Source organism: Mesoplodon densirostris, chromosome 3 (genome assembly GCF_025265405.1).
Source record: "Mesoplodon densirostris isolate mMesDen1 chromosome 3, mMesDen1 primary haplotype, whole genome shotgun sequence".
Taxonomy (NCBI): domain Eukaryota; kingdom Metazoa; phylum Chordata; class Mammalia; order Artiodactyla; family Ziphiidae; genus Mesoplodon; species Mesoplodon densirostris.
The window spans coordinates 134,396,097-134,413,997 of record NC_082663.1 but is presented as its reverse complement, the minus strand read 5'-3'; the positions used below and the strand labels follow the sequence as shown (position 1 = coordinate 134,413,997).

Here is a 17,901-nt window from a genome sequence, read left to right as displayed (position 1 = left end):
AACAGAAACTAACACAGTATTGTGAAGCAATTATACTCTAATAAAGACCTATTTTTTTTTTTTTTTTTTTTTTTTTGCGGTATGCGGGCCTCTCACTGTTGTGGTCTCCCCCGTCGCGGAGCACAGGCTCCGGACGCGCAGGCTCCGGACGCGCAGGCTCAGCGGCCATGGCTCACGGGCCCAGCCGCTCCGCGGCATATGGGATCCTCCCAGACCGGGGCACGAACCCGTATCCCCTGCATCGGCAGGCGGACTCTCAACCACTTGCGCCACCAGGGAGGCCCAAGACCTATTTTTTTTTACAAAAACTCCTCTTAAAAAAAAAAAAAAAAGAGGGAAAAAGAAATAATGGCCGAAAACTTCCCTAACTTGGGGAAGGAAACAGACATTCAGATCTAGGAAGCCCAGAAAGTTCCAAGTAAGATGAACCCAAAGAGACCCACACCAAGACACATTATAATTAAAATGTCAAAAGTTAGACAAAGAATATTAAAAGCAGCAAAAAAAAACCAAACAGAAAGTCTTGTTACATACAAGGGAACCCCCATGAGCCTATCCACAGATTTTTCAGCACAAATTTTGCAGGCCAGAAGGGAGTGGCATAAAACATTCAAAGTGCTGAAAGAAAAAAAACTTCCAACCAAGAATACTCTACCTGCAAAGTTATTCAGAATTGAAGGAGAAAGACAGTCTTCCAGACAAGCAAAAGCTTAAAAGTGTTCCTCACTACTAAACTGACCTTACAAGAAATAAGAAATGTTAAAAAGACTTCTTTAAGTGTGGACTACTATAATCTTAAAAGTACAGAAGTTATTTAACCATTGGAAATTTGAACATTAACTGGACATTTGATATTTTTTAATAATATACATGGTGAAATATTTATGGATGAAATACTATACTATCTGGGATTTGTTTCAAAATATGATGGGGAAGAGCAGGGGCTCTAGATAAAACAAGAAAACAAGATAGGCTATGAGTTAATAATTGTTGGAGTTGGGTGATGGGTTCATGAGGCTTCATCATACTGTCTACTTTTGTTTACATCTGGATATAGCCAAATAACAACAAACTCTGGTGTTTCCCTACTGCTCAGAATATAGTCTAAACTCCTTAACAAGACACAGAAGGCCTTCCACAATCTAACACCAGCCTGGCCATCTCAGCTTATTCACCTTAAAACCTAACCACACAAACATTCATTGTTCCCTGAACAAGCCACATTCTTTCGTATCTTTACACGTTTGCTCATGTTGTTTTCTCCTCCCTTATTATCTCCTAAATGAAATGCTTGTCCTGTTTTAAGTCCCAGCTCAAGTCTCACCTCAATGTGAACCTGATCCCTTCTCCAAGACAACCAATCCCCCCATTGCCTTAGTACTTTGTTCTTGCCAGCCGTAGAGCAATGAGTTGTACTACTCCTGAACTGTAAGGTGGCTGCAGAAGAATGAGTTCCTGTAGTAAGTGTATTGATTTGAGCATCTGGAGGGCAAGCATGACATCCTTTGTATTTTAGCACCAAAGACAATATCTGGCACATACATACTGAGTAAATATTTAACCCAGACTTACATATTCAAAGTTGTTGTATATTGGCAGATTCTCACACAATATATGCAATTAGATTATATACTTGGCAGTCTTTTTTTTTAGTCCTCAAACCATTCAGGCTAAAGAATTTTAAAAATCTATTCTTCTAGTGGCTCACTTCTCCTACTCTACCTCAAGTTCACTGATCAGTGCCATCAAAATACCTAACAAAATCTGTACTTTTGCCATCCACATTTAGCTTGCACTATTTTAACTGAAAAGCACAAAACCAGAACATATGATGTAAGAGGACAGAATTTTCTAATAAAACTATAAGCCAGGTGATGAGGGCAGAGACTACAGAGTCAACTAGACCTGGGTCTAAATCCTAACTCTAATACTAGATGAATGGCCTTGGGGAAGTCACATAACTTTCTAGACCTCAGTTTTCTCACCAGTAAATGAAGTAATATTTGTAATTACCTCATAGGCTTCTTCTTTTTTTTTTTGGCCACACCGCAAGGTATGCGGTATCTTAGTTCCCCAACCAGGGATAGAACCCACGCCCCTGCAGTAGAAGCACAGTCTTAACCACTGGACTACCAGGGAAGCCCCCCACATAGGCTTCTTAAGGAGCTCAAATGAGATACTTTAAGTAAAATACTTAACCTGACACATAATAGGGCTCAATAAATTTGAGATTATTACTTTTAGAATGAGAAGAATACCTACTTCATTCTGTTGGTGGTATATAAATAATTAACAAACAACACCCTACAAAGTCTAGCACAAGATAAACACTGGTAGCTAGTATTAACTTTAAATTAGGCCCTCTGAACAGTTCATGTCTCCTGTTCTCAAAAAAAAATAAACAGTTTGAACTGTTTGAGTTGTGTAAACTTCATATTACACAATTTCAAACCTTCTTCTCATGTTTATAATCATGATCATTTGTTTCTATGAAGTTGTAATTCGTGGGTGCACTAAGTTTGTCAATTTCTTTATCTATGAGAAGAGGAATTGGTGTACTTCATCTCCAGGGTCTCTCCAAACCTTAATTCTTCTTTCATCTCATGGATGACAGCAGGATTACAGAAATATGAATGCTTTGGCTTCTATTTAACTCTTCAGTGAAACCACTAATATACTAAACAGTCTGAAAGACTGCTTGAGGGTGAGACCCATGCCTTCTATATCCCCCATATCTAGCATAGTTTTTGATACTCCTCAAATCCTCAATACACATTCAGTGAATTAAATATAATGGCTAATAAATTAAACACATTATGAATTAATAATGACAAAGCTTTTTGAATGCCTACAATACTTTCAGGGCTCAAATGCTTCATAAAATGAATTATCAACCAAATACTAAACAACTGTAATCAAATCAAAGTAAAATATGATTACAAACGGGGTCTTTAATTCATAAGTGTACTAAATCAAAAAGTTGTATGCGCCCTCTCCTGGCCAACTATTGGAATAACACTAAGTTAAAGCAGGAAACGAAGCGCTCATAAAGTACAATTGAAAATAAAATTAATTCAAAATTTAAGGCTCTTTTTTTTTTTTGCCATGCCACTCGTCTTGCAGGATCTTAGCTCCCTGACCAGGGGTTGAACCCAGGCCACGGCAGTGAAATCACTGAGTCCTAACCACTGGACCACCCGGGAATTCCCAAAACTTAAGGCTTTTATGATACCACTTTATGTAAGAAAGCCTGTGAAGAGTCACTAAAGAAAACAAATTCAAGAAAAGGAAGTTGGGGGACTTCCCTGGTGACACAGTGGTTAAGAATCAGCCTGCCCCATCATCAAAAAATCTACAAACAATAAATGCTGGAGAGGGTGTGGAGAAAAGGGAACCCTCTTGCACTGTTGGTGGGAATGTAAATTGATACAGCCACTATGGAGAACAGTATGGAGGTTCCTTAAAAAACTAAAAACAGAGCTACCATACGACCCAGCAATCCCACTACTGGGCATATACCCTGAGAAAACCATAATTCAAAAAGAGTCATGTGGGCTTCCCTGGTGGCACAGTGGTTGAGAGTCCGCCTGCCGATGCAGGAGACACGGGTTTGTGCCCCAGTTGGGTAGGATCCCACATGCCGCGGAGCGGCTGGGCCCGTGAGCCATGGCTGCTGAGCCTGCGCGTCCGGAGCCTGTGCTCCGCAACGGGAGAGGCCGCAACAGTGAGAGGCCCGCGTAACGCAAAAAAAAAAAAGGTTCTGAAGAACCTAGGGGCAGGACAGGAATAAAGACGCAGACATAGAGAATGGACATGAGGACATGACGATGGGGAAGGGTAAGCTGGGACGAAGTGAGAGAGTGGCATGGACATATATACACTACCAAATGTAAAACAGATAGCTAGTGGGAAGCAGCCACAGAGCACAGGGAGATCAGCTCGGTGCTTTGTGATCACCTAGAGGGGTGGGATGGGGAGGGTGGGAGGGAGACGCAAGAGGGAGGAGATATGGGGATATATGTATATGTATAACTGATTCACTTTGTTATAAAGCAGAAACTAACACACCATTGTAAAGCAATTATACTCCAATAAAGATGTTAAAATAATTAATTAATTTTTTAAAAAAAAAGAATCCTCCTGCCAATGCAGGGGACACGAGTTCGAGCTCTGGTCCAGGAAGATCCCACATGCCATGGAGCCCGTGCACCACAACTACTAGAGAATGCGCTCTAGAGCCCGCGAGCCACAGCTACTCAGCCCATGTGCCACAGCTACTGAAGCCCACACACCTAGAGCCCACGCGCCACAAGAGAAGCCACCGCAATGAGAAGCCTGCGCACCGCAACGAAGAGTAGCCCTGCTCACCACAACTAGAGAAAGCCGTGGGCAGCAATGAAGACCCAATGCGGCCATAAATAAATAAATTTATAAAGAAAAGGAAGTTGGAATTAACAAATGATAGCATGGTTTATTGCTAGAATCCATTTTCTTCTGTAAAATTTCTTCCAACAAATATTAGATTTTAACTCTGCCTAGAGCTCTAGCTAGCTTACTGCTAGCATTCTAAAGAATGAAAATAAATTAAAATCTTAAAAAAAAAAAAAACGAAAAACAAAAAGAAACCCAAAAGGCAACCAGGATCAACTTTTATCATTTTGAAACTCAAATATCACTACTGGTATTTACTATACCCTTTCATTTACTAGGAAACCCAAATCCCTTTAACTTCACTGCATCTCCGTAAACTGGGTGAAGGAAGGTAGGCATGAACCACCACTCCAGAGCGCTTGTACATGAAACACACACAGGTTCCCACAGTACGGTGAGATTGCCTGAGCTCAAGCAGAAAGTGAATGGTATGCTGGAACTAGCATATGAATTTCCCTTCTCTCATGATTCTGGTGTTTTCTATCTACCAATACTTGAGGATTAAGTTTAAGTACCACGTTTCAAATCCTGCCCATAGTCATTAGGCATTGAAGAGTAGCAGATACCAGCCAAATTTTAGGATTAAGAGTTAACTCGGATAAGACAGAGTATCTGAAACTTTCTCATGTCACAATTTGACAGAATACTTCCTCTTTGTTACTCAAAGTTTACTTTGAAATTTAGTACAAGGTATACTCAAGTCCCAAGTGAAGATAATACTGGCCTCTGGCTCAATCTTAAGAAACTCATGTTATTAGATGCATCAAGGAAAAAGTGCTTTGTTCCAAATTTACTTCAGATAACATTAATCCCACACTTGAGGCTGAATAAAAGAACATCCTCCCTCTTGCCTCCATTAAAATCTAAAATAAAAAGCTGAAGTGATATGTATATTCTCATAACTCAGTATAATTTTAGTACTTTGTGAAAGTCAAGGACAATCAAACAAGGCAACAAGAATTTAGCAAACAAAAAAAGTGAAATCCCAGCAACTATGGACCATGGTAAGTTCAGAGTTTTTCGACCTCGGCATTACTGACATTTTAAGCAGGTCACTCTTTGTTGTGAGGGCTCTCCTTTGTCATAAGGATGCTTAGTGGCATCCCTCACCTCCACCTACTAGATGCCAGCAGCACCCCCTGCCTTGCGACAATCTTGCAGCGCCTCCAAATGTTGCCAAATGTCTCCTGGAGGGAGGTGAGAGGCAAAACTGCTCCCAATTGGAAGTCACTATTAGCTAAAGCAGCATTAAAACAAACAAACAAACAAAAACAAAACGACAGTGCTAGTTTTTGCAGACTAGGGAGCATGACCTTTCTGTTCCAAAAGGTTCCAGTTATCATGCCATACACATGTGGATGGTTAGTAAGTCAGATTTTCTCACTGTGTAAAGCAATAATGACTGAATGCCTAAATTTTACATTCTTATTCATAAGAATAAGTGGGCCCTTAAGGCTGCCTGGCATTCCTACTGTATTTCTCTAGTCCATTTACTCTCCTAGCCCCTGTAGACAAACTTCCTACCTCTTCCTTGCTAGTTAAACCTCCCATATCTCCTCCCTCATCCTCAGTCTCAGCTGAAAATTGTGCTTATTCGCTGAGAAAATTGAACAATCAAAAGAGAACTTCCAGGGGACTTCCCTCAGTTAAGACTCTGAGCTCCCAATGCAGGGGGCTGGGGTTCAATTCCTGGTCAGGGAACTAGATCCCACATGCATGCCACCACTAAGGAGCTGGCAAGCTGCTACTAAGGAGCCCGTGAGCTGCAACTAAGGAGCCTGCCGGCCACAACTAAGAAGCAGGTGAGCCACAACTAAGAAGCCCGCCTGCCGCAACTAAGACCCAGTGCAACTAAATAAATTTAATTAATTAATTAATTGTTGCTTTAAAAAAAGAAGAAGAGAACTTCCACAAGCTCCCACCACCTAATCTATATACCCACCAGCATCCATAGCCATACACACTTACTATCTTCACTTGTTACTATGAATGCAAGTCTATGCCCTAATCAGGACCAATCTCATCCCTTGCTCCCTAGATCCCATTTCTTCCCATCTACTCAAGGGCACTGCTTCGGCAATTCTTTCTTCCCCCTTTAAATCATCAATTTTTCTTCTCTATTGGAACACTACCATCAGCAAACAAATATACTCTAATATCTCCCAACTTAACTGTCCCCTGACCAACTCCCTCTAGCTACTCCTGCAAAATTCCTTGATTGAGTTACCTCAACTCCCTGTCTCTAATTCCAGCCCTCCCATTCATCCTTAACCCTCTCCCATCATTCCATCAAAACTGCTTTATCAAGGTCATCGAAGATATCTGTCTTGTAAAATCCAGTGGACAATTCTCAGTCCTCATCTGAGAATGATCTAAGTATCCCTGGTAAAAGGGCTCTCTGACTACCCAACAATTCCAGTGTTGGAGGGTGGTTCCTCACACCACCACTAAGCAACGCTCTGACACCAGCTGGGTGTCCTACAATTAAATTCAATTCTGACACTCTCTACCTAGGGACAGCATCACATTAAGGGCTCTGTCCCACAAGACCACCCTCCACTTCAGATGCCAATTACAAGCTCAGGTTGTTACCTGTGCTTCTGACCAACTGGCTATAAATCAAGAGGTTCTCATGATGCCCTTCTTGGGTTTGATTAATTTGCTTCACCAGCTCACAAAATTCAGGAAACCCATTTACTCACTAGATTACTGATTTTTTATGAAAAACAGTAAAAGATATGAATCAAAAGCCAAATGAGGAGATACATAGGGCAAAGTCCCAAACAAAGGAGCTTCTGTCTTCGTGAAACTTGGGGCCCAGCACAGTGACGTAGCAACATTCTGGTTCCCCACTCAGAAGCTCTCTGAACCCCCTCCTTTTGGCTTTTTATGGAGGCTGCATTACATAGGCAGGATTAACTAACTCATTGGCCTTTGGTAACTGATTCAAGCTCCAGTCCTTCTTCCCTCCCTGGAAACCAGGAGGTGGTGGGACTAAAAGTTCCACCCCTCTGTTCATGGTTGGTTCCCCTAGCAACCAACCCCCATCCTTAGGTGCTTCCCCAAATTCACCTCATTAGCATAAATCCAGTTGTGGTGGAAAGGGGCCATGTCAGGAATAACAAGACACCCATTTCACTTTATGGCTCTGAAGCCATAAACTGAGGACAAGAGAACAAATATGATGACAAAAGAAGCTCCCATAACCCTATGGCTCAGGAAGTTCCAAGGGTTTTGGGAGCTGTGAGCCAGAACCATGGACAAAGACAAAATATACATGAGAAATATATTTTGGCCTATTTGTCATAAATCATAATATCACATCTCTTAATATCACCTGCTCTTCCTTGAGGCACTTTCTTTACTTGAGTTCCAGGACACTACACACTCTGTGTTTTCCTCTCACCTCTCTAGACACTTCTCTAGTCTCCTTTGTTTTGTCCTCCTCAACCTGATCTGTAAATGTTGGCTGCCTCAGGTAGGAATCAATCCTTGGACTCTTGTGCTTTCTATCTACTCTCATAGTGAAGTCAACCAGACTCATGGCTTTAAATACTGTTCATACACTGATGGCTCCCGAACCCACAGGCCTTCTATGAACTCCAAACTCATATATCCAATTGCGTCCTCACATCTCTACCTGTATGCTTACCGGCTACCTCACACTTCACAAGCCCCAAATCGAGCTCTTGATGGTCTCCCCAACTTGCTCCTCTGGAAGTCTTCCTATCTCAGCAAATGGTGACTCCACGCTTCCATCTGCTCAGGTCGTAAACCCTGGTGTCACCCTTCTTTCTCACACCCCACATCCAATTCAACAGGTCCTGTCAGCTGCTGTTAATGCACTGCCAGAATCCAACAATTCACCCACCTTCACAGCCACCCTAATCCAAGCCACCATAATCTCAAACTTGAAATATCCAATGGTCTCTACTTCTATCCTTGCTCCTCATCCCCACTCTGGTCTGTTCTGAACACACAAAGAGCCACCACCCATAAACATAAGTCCGATCATATCACTCTTTTTTTTTTTTTTTTTTTTTTTTTTTTGCGGTATGCGGGCCTCTCACTGTTGTGGCCTCCCCCGTTGCGGAGCACAGGCTCCGGACGCGCAGGCTCCGGACGCGCAGGCTCAGCGGCCATGGCTCACGGGCCCAGCCGCTCCGCGGCATATGGGATCCTCCCAGACCGGGGCACGAACCCGTATCCCCTGCATCGGCAGGCGGACTCTCAACCACTTGCGCCACCAGGGAGGCCCCGATCATATCACTCTTATACTGAAAACCCACCAATGGTTTCCCATCTCACTAAGAATAAAAACCAAAGTACTTACAATGATCCATAAGGCTCTACATGATCTCCTATTCCTTCTTCTGACCTCATCTCCTACTATGATCTTCCCTCCTCACTCACTGCTTTTGACCATACTAGGTATGTTCCCTCCTCAGGGCCTTTGCACTTATGTTCCATCTCTCTAGAATGGTGTTCACCCAGATGCTGGCATGCCTTGACAGCCTGCTCCCTGGTTTCTTTCAGATCTTTACGCAAATGCTATCTTTTTTTTTTTTTTGGCGGTACGCGGGCCTCTCACTGCTCTGGCCTCCCCGTTGCAGAGCACAGGCTCCAGACGCGCAGGCTCAGCGGCCATGGCTCACGGGCCTAGCCACTCCCCAGCATGTGGGATCTTCCCGGACCGGGGCACAAACCCGTGTCCCCTGCATCGGCAGGCGGACTCTCAACCACTGCGCCACCAGGGAAGCCCTCCGCAAATGCTATCTTAATGAGGCCTTTCCTATTAAAACTGCAACCTCCCTCTTGTATACACACACTTCCTATTCCCATTCTCTGCTCTCCTTTTCTCCTAAGCAGTTGTCACTATCTAATATACTCTGTATTTTACTTATTATTTGCCTCCCTCACTAGACTGTACACTCCATGAGAGCAATGATTACGTTCTTTGTTCACTACAAAATTCCTAGTGCTAGAATAGCCTGGCACACAGCAGGCACTACATACATATTTGTAGAATGAATTAGAGAATACAGGGGACAGCCAGGTAATATAAATAAGAGGGCTGGGTATAGGTACCTATGTAAAAATTTCACACCTGGTTGGAAAATGAGGAAAACTGAAGAATATACATCCCATCTAAAGAGTGGTACACTCTTCTGCTCTAGAAAATTGTTGCCATGCTTTGCAATGCAAAATAGAATCTAGAAACCTAGATTTTCATGAGCAAGCTACTACTTTTTAAACACTGATTGAAAAAGAAGGTTTTAAACACAATATAACATACAGACAAAACATATCTGTAGGCTTGATTCATCAGACAGATCTCCAATCTGTAACCTCTCTGGGTAAGCTAGCACAGCCCCAAAGCGGCTAGCCGCATAGCACAGGGAGATCAGCTCGGTGCTTTGTGACCGCCTGGAGGGGTGGGATAGGGAGGGTGGGAGGGAGGGAGACCCAAGAGGGAAGAGGTATGGGAACATATGTATATGTATAGCTGATTCACTTTGTTATAAAGCAGAAACTAACACACCATTGTGGGGCAATTATACTCCAATAAATATGTAAAAAAGTAAAAAATAAAATAATGTCAAGAAAAAAAAAGTTTCATTCTTCCCTGCCCCCATGTTACTCTTCTTTTGCATGATATAGCACATATTTATTCATTTGTTTTTATTTTTATTTATACTTATATACTTTGGGGAGTTTGGCCCACTATAGAGGGGATGAGAACAAATTTAAAAAGTCACAATTCTCAGTAGAACAATTTTTAAAAAGAATCTGAGAATAAATTAGAAAGTTTATAAATATATTCTTGTTCAACTTTCTAGTTCACAGATCTAACACCTTCCCTCAGAAAAGCTAGTGGAAGCCTCTGGTGTCAATAATCATGTGAAAATAAGGCATTAAATCTTTCAGATCACTACTGTATCATTCAGAGCAATAACAGTCATATTCTAGTGAGTAACTAACTGCATGGGTATATAGAGCTTCTAAAGCCCTCATTTTGTCCTAAGGAATACTTAAAAGAATTTGTATAATCAGCATATAAACTATTCTATTACATAAAGCTGGAAATCTGTACCTATACTTAATTTGCCATAAGGGTTCCTTCTTGGCACTGTTGTGGAAAAACCTGAATCTCATTTCTGGCAATCTCTCAGACTACAACTTGCATCTGTTCAGGCTAACTGATGGTTCAACTTACACTTACTGACCAAGTAATAAGGATAGGGTACTACAGGTACTATTCTAGGTGATGGGAATGCAAAGAGACATAAAACCTATTTCCAGCCCTCAAGTGACTTAAAATTCAGTTAGAGAGATAAAGGATTAACCATAATGTGCAACAGGCTTAAAATGTCAGAAGAAGTCACAAGAGGGCTGGGGTAATCAGGATGGCTTTAAGGAGTTGGGACTTGAGCTGAGTGTTGAACAAAGTATGGACTTCCACATTCAGAAACCTGGTAAAAGAGCACTCCAGGTTAAAGGCATAGCAAAAGTAAAGGTGTGATTTACAGGGCATCTTTCTGAAAAAAAAGACCTGAAGATGATACAATAGACCTCTTTTTTTTTTTTTTTTTTTTTTTGCGGTATGCGGGCCTCTCACTGTTGTGGCCTCTCCCGTTGCGGAGCACAGGCTCCGGATGCGCAGGCCCAGCGGCCATGGCTCACGGGCCCAGCCGCTCCGCGGCATATGGGATCCTCCCAGACCGGGGCACGAACCCGTATCCCCTGCATCGGCAGGCGGACTCTCAACCACTGCGCCACCAGGGAGGCCCTACAATAGACCTCTTTTGAAAGAGAATATAGTGGGCGGGATGGTGGCCCCAAAGATATGTGCACATCCTTACTCCCAGAATCTGTGAATAATACATTCTATAGAAAAGGAGGTAATTAAGTTAGGGATCTTGAGAGGAGGAGCTTATCCTGGATTATCTTGTTTGGCCCTAAATGCAATTCTGTTTTTCTTAATGAGAAAGATGCAGAAAAAGTTTTAAGCAGAAAAAAGGAGGGAAAGGTGAGGTAAAGACAGAGAGAAGCCAGAAGAGGCAAGGAATGGATTCTCCCCTATAGCCTCCAGAGGGAGTACAGCCCTACTGACACCTTGATTTTGGATTTCTGGCCTCCAGAACTGTGGGAGAATAAATTTCATTTGTTTTAAGTCACCCAGTTTGGGGTAATTTCTTACAGCAGCCCTAAGAAACTAATACAGAAACCTTTCATATCCATGAGTTAGACTTGAAGGAGATACAAACTCTAACTGAAAGAAGAGTCTTGAGAGTGCTTTCAAAGGAATAAAGTGTCACATAAACAAGAGACTCACTAAACAAACATAAATATTATGGAATTGAAAATGTCCATCTATAAGGTCTCCTTGTTTTAGCGCATGGCCATTTTAGGGCTTATTGTCAAGCCTCAATAATGGTCAATTTTTCTTTTTTCAAAAGTAAATGTCAGGGAACTTGCCTGGTGGTGCAGTGGTTAAAAATCTGCCTGCCAATGGAGGGGACACAGGTTCGATCCCTGGTCCAGGAAGATCCCACAAGCCACAGAGCAACTAAGCCCGTGTGCCACAACTACTGAGGCCGTGCTCTAGAGCCCACAAGCCACAACTACTGAGCCCACGCGCCTAGAGCCTGTGCTCCACAACAAGAGAAGCCACAGCAATGAGAAGCCTGCGCACCGCAACAAAGAGTAGCCCCTGCTTGCCACAACTAGAGAAAGCCCGGGCACAGCAACGAAGACCCAGTGCAGCCAAAAATAAACTAAAAAAAAAAAAAGTAAATGTCAAGGAATTCCTTGGCGGTACAGTGCTTAGGACTCTATGTTTCCACTGCAGGGAGCACAGGTTCAGTTTCTGGTCGGGAATCTAAGATCCCGCAAGCCACACAGCACAGTCCACCCCCCTCAAAAAAAAAAAAAAGTAAATGTCAGAATACACTTGATTTCTATTTGAATCCTTTTAACTAAAACATAAAAATAAAAGATCATTAAATCATACCATTTTGATCATAGTTTGTAGTTCTTGGGGACTGTTGTCACTTTTAGGAAATACAACCTGAAGTGATGAGGAGTAAAGTACCATAACGTGTACAATTCACTTTCAAATGATTCAGGGAAAAAAGCATGTATATTTATAGAGTTATGTTTACAACTGATGACATTGTAATCTTTCAACTTTCCTGCAAGACTGAAATTTTTCAAAATATATTGAGGAAAATATTTCACCCATTAACACAAGGGTCACTGCCTGACACATTTTCCAACATACTTTACACCACTAATCATTATTGTGTAGTTACGTTTATTATTGCGTATCATTATTGTCCTTTTGTTTAGTTATGATGTCCCAGTGCAAAGATTCCTATACTAAGGATTATGAAATTACAAGCCAAACTATGAATGGGATATGCATTTTTCTGGGAACATTTCTTGTGGCTTTTGTCATACTCTCAAAGAGGTCTGTGACTCAAATTTAAGAACCACTGTCCTAAAGGGCAAGGAATCACAAGCCCTCAGATCATAGGGTAAAGATCTATTTAAGAGAGCACAAATCAGCGGGGCTGTCAAATCTGCTGGCCATAGCAATCAGAACACTGAAAGCATGGATGCATAAAAACAAGAGATAATTACTACCCCTTACACTGGAAAAGTCTCTTAAGAGTGACTCAACTGAATAGGCTAATGTATATTTCAGTTTCTTATCTTCCTGCCAATTGTTCTACAAAAGTAGGGCTGATAGATGAAATATGTAATTTCATCTAAGAGTGTTGAGTAACTACTGATTGGTTCCAGCATTAAATCTGATTCCTCTCAAGCAACTTCACAGCAATATCATCCCCAGTCAAAACACCTCCACAGTGCCAGGCGCTAAAACAGACATTTTACGTATTAGTCTCTTAGTTCTCACAACCACCCTTGAAGTTAAATATTATCCTCATTTTTTGATATGAGGAAACTGAGCCTCACAGAAGTTAAGCAAATGGCCCAAGACCACAATACTTGTCCCTGACAGAGACCTGAAATCCAGCTCTATCACCTGAAGCCCAGTATTTATTCAAATATATCACACTGTTCTCATCATTTATCCACCAAACTGCTGATTCATGACATTTCCAACTTGGTTTCTCTTGTGGAGAATTTTAACCTATGTACAGCTTAGTAACCAGTGCCTTCAAACTTTTAAACCACCAAAATATACTCTTCACTCTTTAAACTCAAACTCACCTCTTCCAGAAAGACTCCTCTGACAAACCCCTTCAGGGCTCATGACTCAGTCTCTCCCAGGATATGATACAGCACTATTTTAAGCCAGAGAATTTTTTGTTTAGATCCTAGGTTTGCCATGTAACCTTCAGCAAGTCACAAAAATTCCCAAATGCATGCATCAGTAAAATGGGAGACTTGAAATTCAAAGGTTGGAAATTGTCAGTCTGCTACCAAATATAGCCTGCAGAAAAGTTTTATTTGGTCAGCAGCATTTTTAAAATCTAATTCAATGCCTTTACAGGAGGAATGCACTCTATGACTGCCACAGGCCCTACCATTCTCTTTTTACAAAGACCACTTCTGCTAGTTCATTCATTTCTCTTACCTGTCTGGCAATTGGTATGTAATTAAGTTTCCAACCACTGACTTAGATATCTCTAAAATTTTACACGGTCATCATAAGCATTAGTTATGCCTTTTCTACTTAGTTTTCATGTGGTCATTTCCCCACTAGAAAGTTCAGAATGGGGACTTGTAAAATTATATAACTTCAAAACTAGAAAGAGCCTCCAAGACTACCTAGCAAAATCCAACCCTCTTGTATTACACAGATGACAAGACTGAAGCCAAGCTGCTTTAGTTACTTGCTCAGAGCTTCCCAATACAAGTCAGTGTGGGACAATTTAAATCAACAAAAATCAACGAAATATTCACTTTGTGCAAGACCCTATACTGGAGCTACAAAAAGAAACAAGAAGTGTCCCTAACTGTCCAGGATACACAAGGTAGCAAAGGACACAGACACATATACATGAAGCCATTATTTAAGGAACACATACTAAAGGAAAGGAGAAATTGATTTCTTTCATTTTTAGTGAGATCATGAAGGGGAAACAGTTAAAGAGGGGTCTGAATAATGAGGACTGCTGTTACTGACAGAAAGTGAGAGAAAAGTATGAAAAACCAAGAAACAAGTAAAGGCACAGCATCCTCAGAAAAAGTAAGTAAATCAGCATGGCTGGGGGCAGAGTGATAGAAGATAATCTACGAAAGCAGTGAAGACAAATCCTAAGTGCCAGTACTTCCTACTTTCTTCTTTAGCCCACCTCTTCCTCCCTCGAGCCGAGAATCTAGATATAATGGGAACTCAATAGTAGTTCATAATGATAAAAACACTAATGGCAGCTAAGATTTTGGGCGGGATTATTATACACCATGCACTGTACAAAACACTTCATAAGCATTATCTCATTTAATCCTGATTAAAAATCTATGAGGTAGTACTAATTTTCCTCTCATATCATAGAAGATAACTGAAGCTTAGAAAGAATAAGTAACTTTTCCAAAATCGCAGTTAAAATGTGGACTCACACTCAACTTATCTGTCTCCAAAGTCTATGGACTAAACCAAAATTAATGTTAACAAATACATCGATCAGAAAATTTACAATCAGATTGTCAACCTCCAAAGAGCCACAGCTGTACTCCAGAAGAACAATGAGAAGGGAGCACAGAAAGCCTCTTGCCAGTACTGACTTCAGCTGCATCCCCTAACCTTAAAGAACGCTTTGTCCTGAGGTCAAAGAATGCTCTAAAAATATAGTATAAAGCTTCAAAATTCCTGTAACTGAGGGACCTTGGGCAACTTACTTTACTTTGAGGGCTTCAATTTCCTTGTCTGAAAAAATGGGTAGAGCAGTACCTACACTACGTAGGATGCTGTGAGAAAGAGATAAGGCGTACAAAGATTTTAACACAATGTCAGGCACGATGTAAACCGCACCTGGCTACAATACAGTCCCTGCCCACATAAGCAAATAATTACAGAGATAACTAGAAAAGTACGCTCCCAGTTTGGGTGGGAGAATCTAACCATATCCAAAAAGATTAGAAAAGAGTGTTCAAAAAAGACATTTACTACGTCCCTTGGGTCATAGATAATCCTGATACCCGCAGGGCTATGCAGTACGGCGGTGAAAACACAGGGTGGCAAAGCAGAGACTCTGGCTGTCTCGTTCGCTAGCCTCAGAGCCTAAAGCAGAGCCTGGCACTTAGGCTCTAAGTAACTGAGACTAGTAAGACTAAGGCTTGGACCCTTCCCCAACTCCGAGGCGAAAGACTTACCCCAAGGCCAGCTTCCCCCTCAGATTCTGCATCCATAACGCACCTGCAATATCAACACACGCCGTCAATTCAGACTCCCACCTCACTCCCTTCCTCCACCCACCAAGAAATCCTTACCCAAATGATCCAGTATTGCCGCCGCCATCTTCCTCCCGCCCTCTACGGAAGCCTCCGAGTTCAGAGGCCGTGTGGGCAAAACGCATGCGCAATTCTCCGGATTTAACCCCCCTCTTATCGCGAGACCGAGCCGCAACTGACACGCGAGGTGTTGTCATGGAGACCCGTGAACACGCGGACGGCGCTTAAGGTGTGGTCTGATCACCCTTGCTTGGGAATGAATTACTTAACAAAGGTCAAAGACTAGCGAGTTTCCGAAAATTCGTCGGGATCCAGAAAAACTGCGAAGCCTCACCTCACAAATGGTCTGAAAGGATTAGGAAAACAAGAGACCGTGAACCAAGCCAACTAACCTGGGAGGGCTTCAGTTTTCTTAAAAGAACTAAGTATCCCTACGGCACAGGCTTGTGAAGATCACTAGAGATTGTGTGAAAGCTCTTTTAAAGAACAAACATACAAACTACTATGTATAAAATGAATAAGCTACAAGGATATTTTGTACAACACAGGAAATATAGCCAATATTTTATAATAACTTTAAGTGGAGTATACTCTTTAAATATTGTGAATCACTATGTTATACACCTGAAACTAATATTGCAAATCAACTATACTTCAATAAATAAAAATAAAGAACAAACAGTTCAAATACAAAGTATGATGCTAATCTCCAGGTTGACCTCCAAGAGATGAGTTAATAATCAGCAGGCACTTGCTACCATATATGGCCAGCAGGCATTTCACGAAATCTCATGTATTCCTCACAGCAATCCAACTAGACCTGTATTATCAGGTCTTCAATTGAGAAAAAAGATTTAGGATAGGTTAACGTCTCTCAGATAATACCTGGCAAATACAGTGGTCAATCTAGGGTTGGGTGCCTCCAAAGTTAGTGCTCCTACCTACATCCGAATAAGTAAATATATCTATCTATATCTATCTATATCTATATATCTCTATCTATCTATCTATCTTTATATATATCTTTTCATTAGCGTAGATAGCTCAGGTTTCGTTTGCTACATATGCAAGAGTTCCTGGTATCCAATGCAAACAAGCAATACGGAGTAGAAGAGTGTAAGCGCAGAAACTGAGCATTTTAGGACGTTTGAGTTGGAAGGAAATTTTGGCTCTTTTTCCTCCACAGCACTTAACACATACAGCCCCTTCATAGAGTTGGCACTTAATCAGATCAAGAGAGTCACTCTATTCTGCTGCTTCTTGGGTATCAAAAACCAGAGCCAGAATTTCCACCCAGTTGCAGAAATTTCTGATTCGAACTTTTATCTTTTTGTTAATTGGCTTCTTGTAGATACGTTTAAAGCATCTCCAGAGCTACCAAGGCGCCCCGGCACATAGCTTTTAAAATATATTTGATGGGATAGGGTTGAACAGGTCCAGAGAATAAACTAGCAGTGCCGGGAGGTGACTCCATCATTCTAACCTATTAATTAACCTTCCTTGCTGTAGCAAGTGAGAATACCTAACCAGCAGCACCAGACCCTCCCGCCGCAGGCGGCATTGGTGGGGCAAAGAGCCGCCCGCGGGGCCCAGCCTTTCCCAGCCCCGAGGCCGCAGGAGCGGCGCGCGCAGTGAGACCTGGACCTCCGCGCGCGCCGTAGCGGCGGGCCCAGGAGGCGGGGCTCTAAATTAACCACGCCCCCTTCCCGTCTCCGGCGTAGGGCTACGAACTGTCTGCCTCAGAGCCTGCTTCCCTCGTCCCCGGTTGCTCGTGATCATGGGACAGGAACCGCGCACGCTGCCCCCCTCCCCTAACTGGTACTGCTCCCGATGCAGCGATGCCGTGCCCGGGGGCCTCTTCGGCTTCGCGGCGCGGACCTCTGTCTTCCTTGTCCGCGTGGGCCCGGGAGCGGACGTGATCCCAGGGACGTCCCCATTTCGAGGTAATTCCCCACCTCTTGGCCCCAGCCTTCCTGCACTAATTGCGTTCCCCGGGGGCGCCGAGTGGGCGTGTCCAATCACCCCCCTCTCTATAGATGGGGAAAC

At 42.4% G+C, this 17,901-nt stretch overlaps 2 protein-coding genes across 9 annotated transcripts in view; one reads left to right on the top strand and one right to left on the bottom strand.

Annotated features, from left to right (window-relative positions):
- The window catches only part of MRPL22 (mitochondrial ribosomal protein L22), a 44,289-nt gene extending 28,297 nt beyond the window's left edge, over nucleotides 1–15,992 (bottom strand). Inside the window, exons 1-2 of one of the 3 annotated variants that reach the window (XM_060093717.1) lie at nucleotides 15,895–15,992; nucleotides 15,778–15,820 (exon numbers count right to left, since the gene is read on the bottom strand). In XM_060093717.1, the coding sequence (XP_059949700.1) occupies nucleotides 15,778–15,820; nucleotides 15,895–15,922 (71 nt within the window). In that variant the 5' untranslated portion in view covers nucleotides 15,923–15,992. The remainder of the gene's footprint in view (nucleotides 1–15,777; nucleotides 15,821–15,894) is intronic. The other 2 variants (XM_060093716.1, XM_060093718.1) reach the window with 2 other exon arrangements.
- Nucleotides 15,993–17,568: 1,576 nt separating this feature from the next.
- The window catches only part of GEMIN5 (gem nuclear organelle associated protein 5), a 43,003-nt gene continuing 42,670 nt past the window's right edge, over nucleotides 17,569–17,901 (top strand). For all 6 annotated transcript variants that reach the window (XM_060093710.1, XM_060093708.1, XM_060093712.1 and 3 more), the window contains exon 1: nucleotides 17,569–17,798. In XM_060093710.1, the coding sequence (XP_059949693.1) occupies nucleotides 17,633–17,798 (166 nt within the window). In that variant the 5' untranslated portion in view covers nucleotides 17,569–17,632. The remainder of the gene's footprint in view (nucleotides 17,799–17,901) is intronic.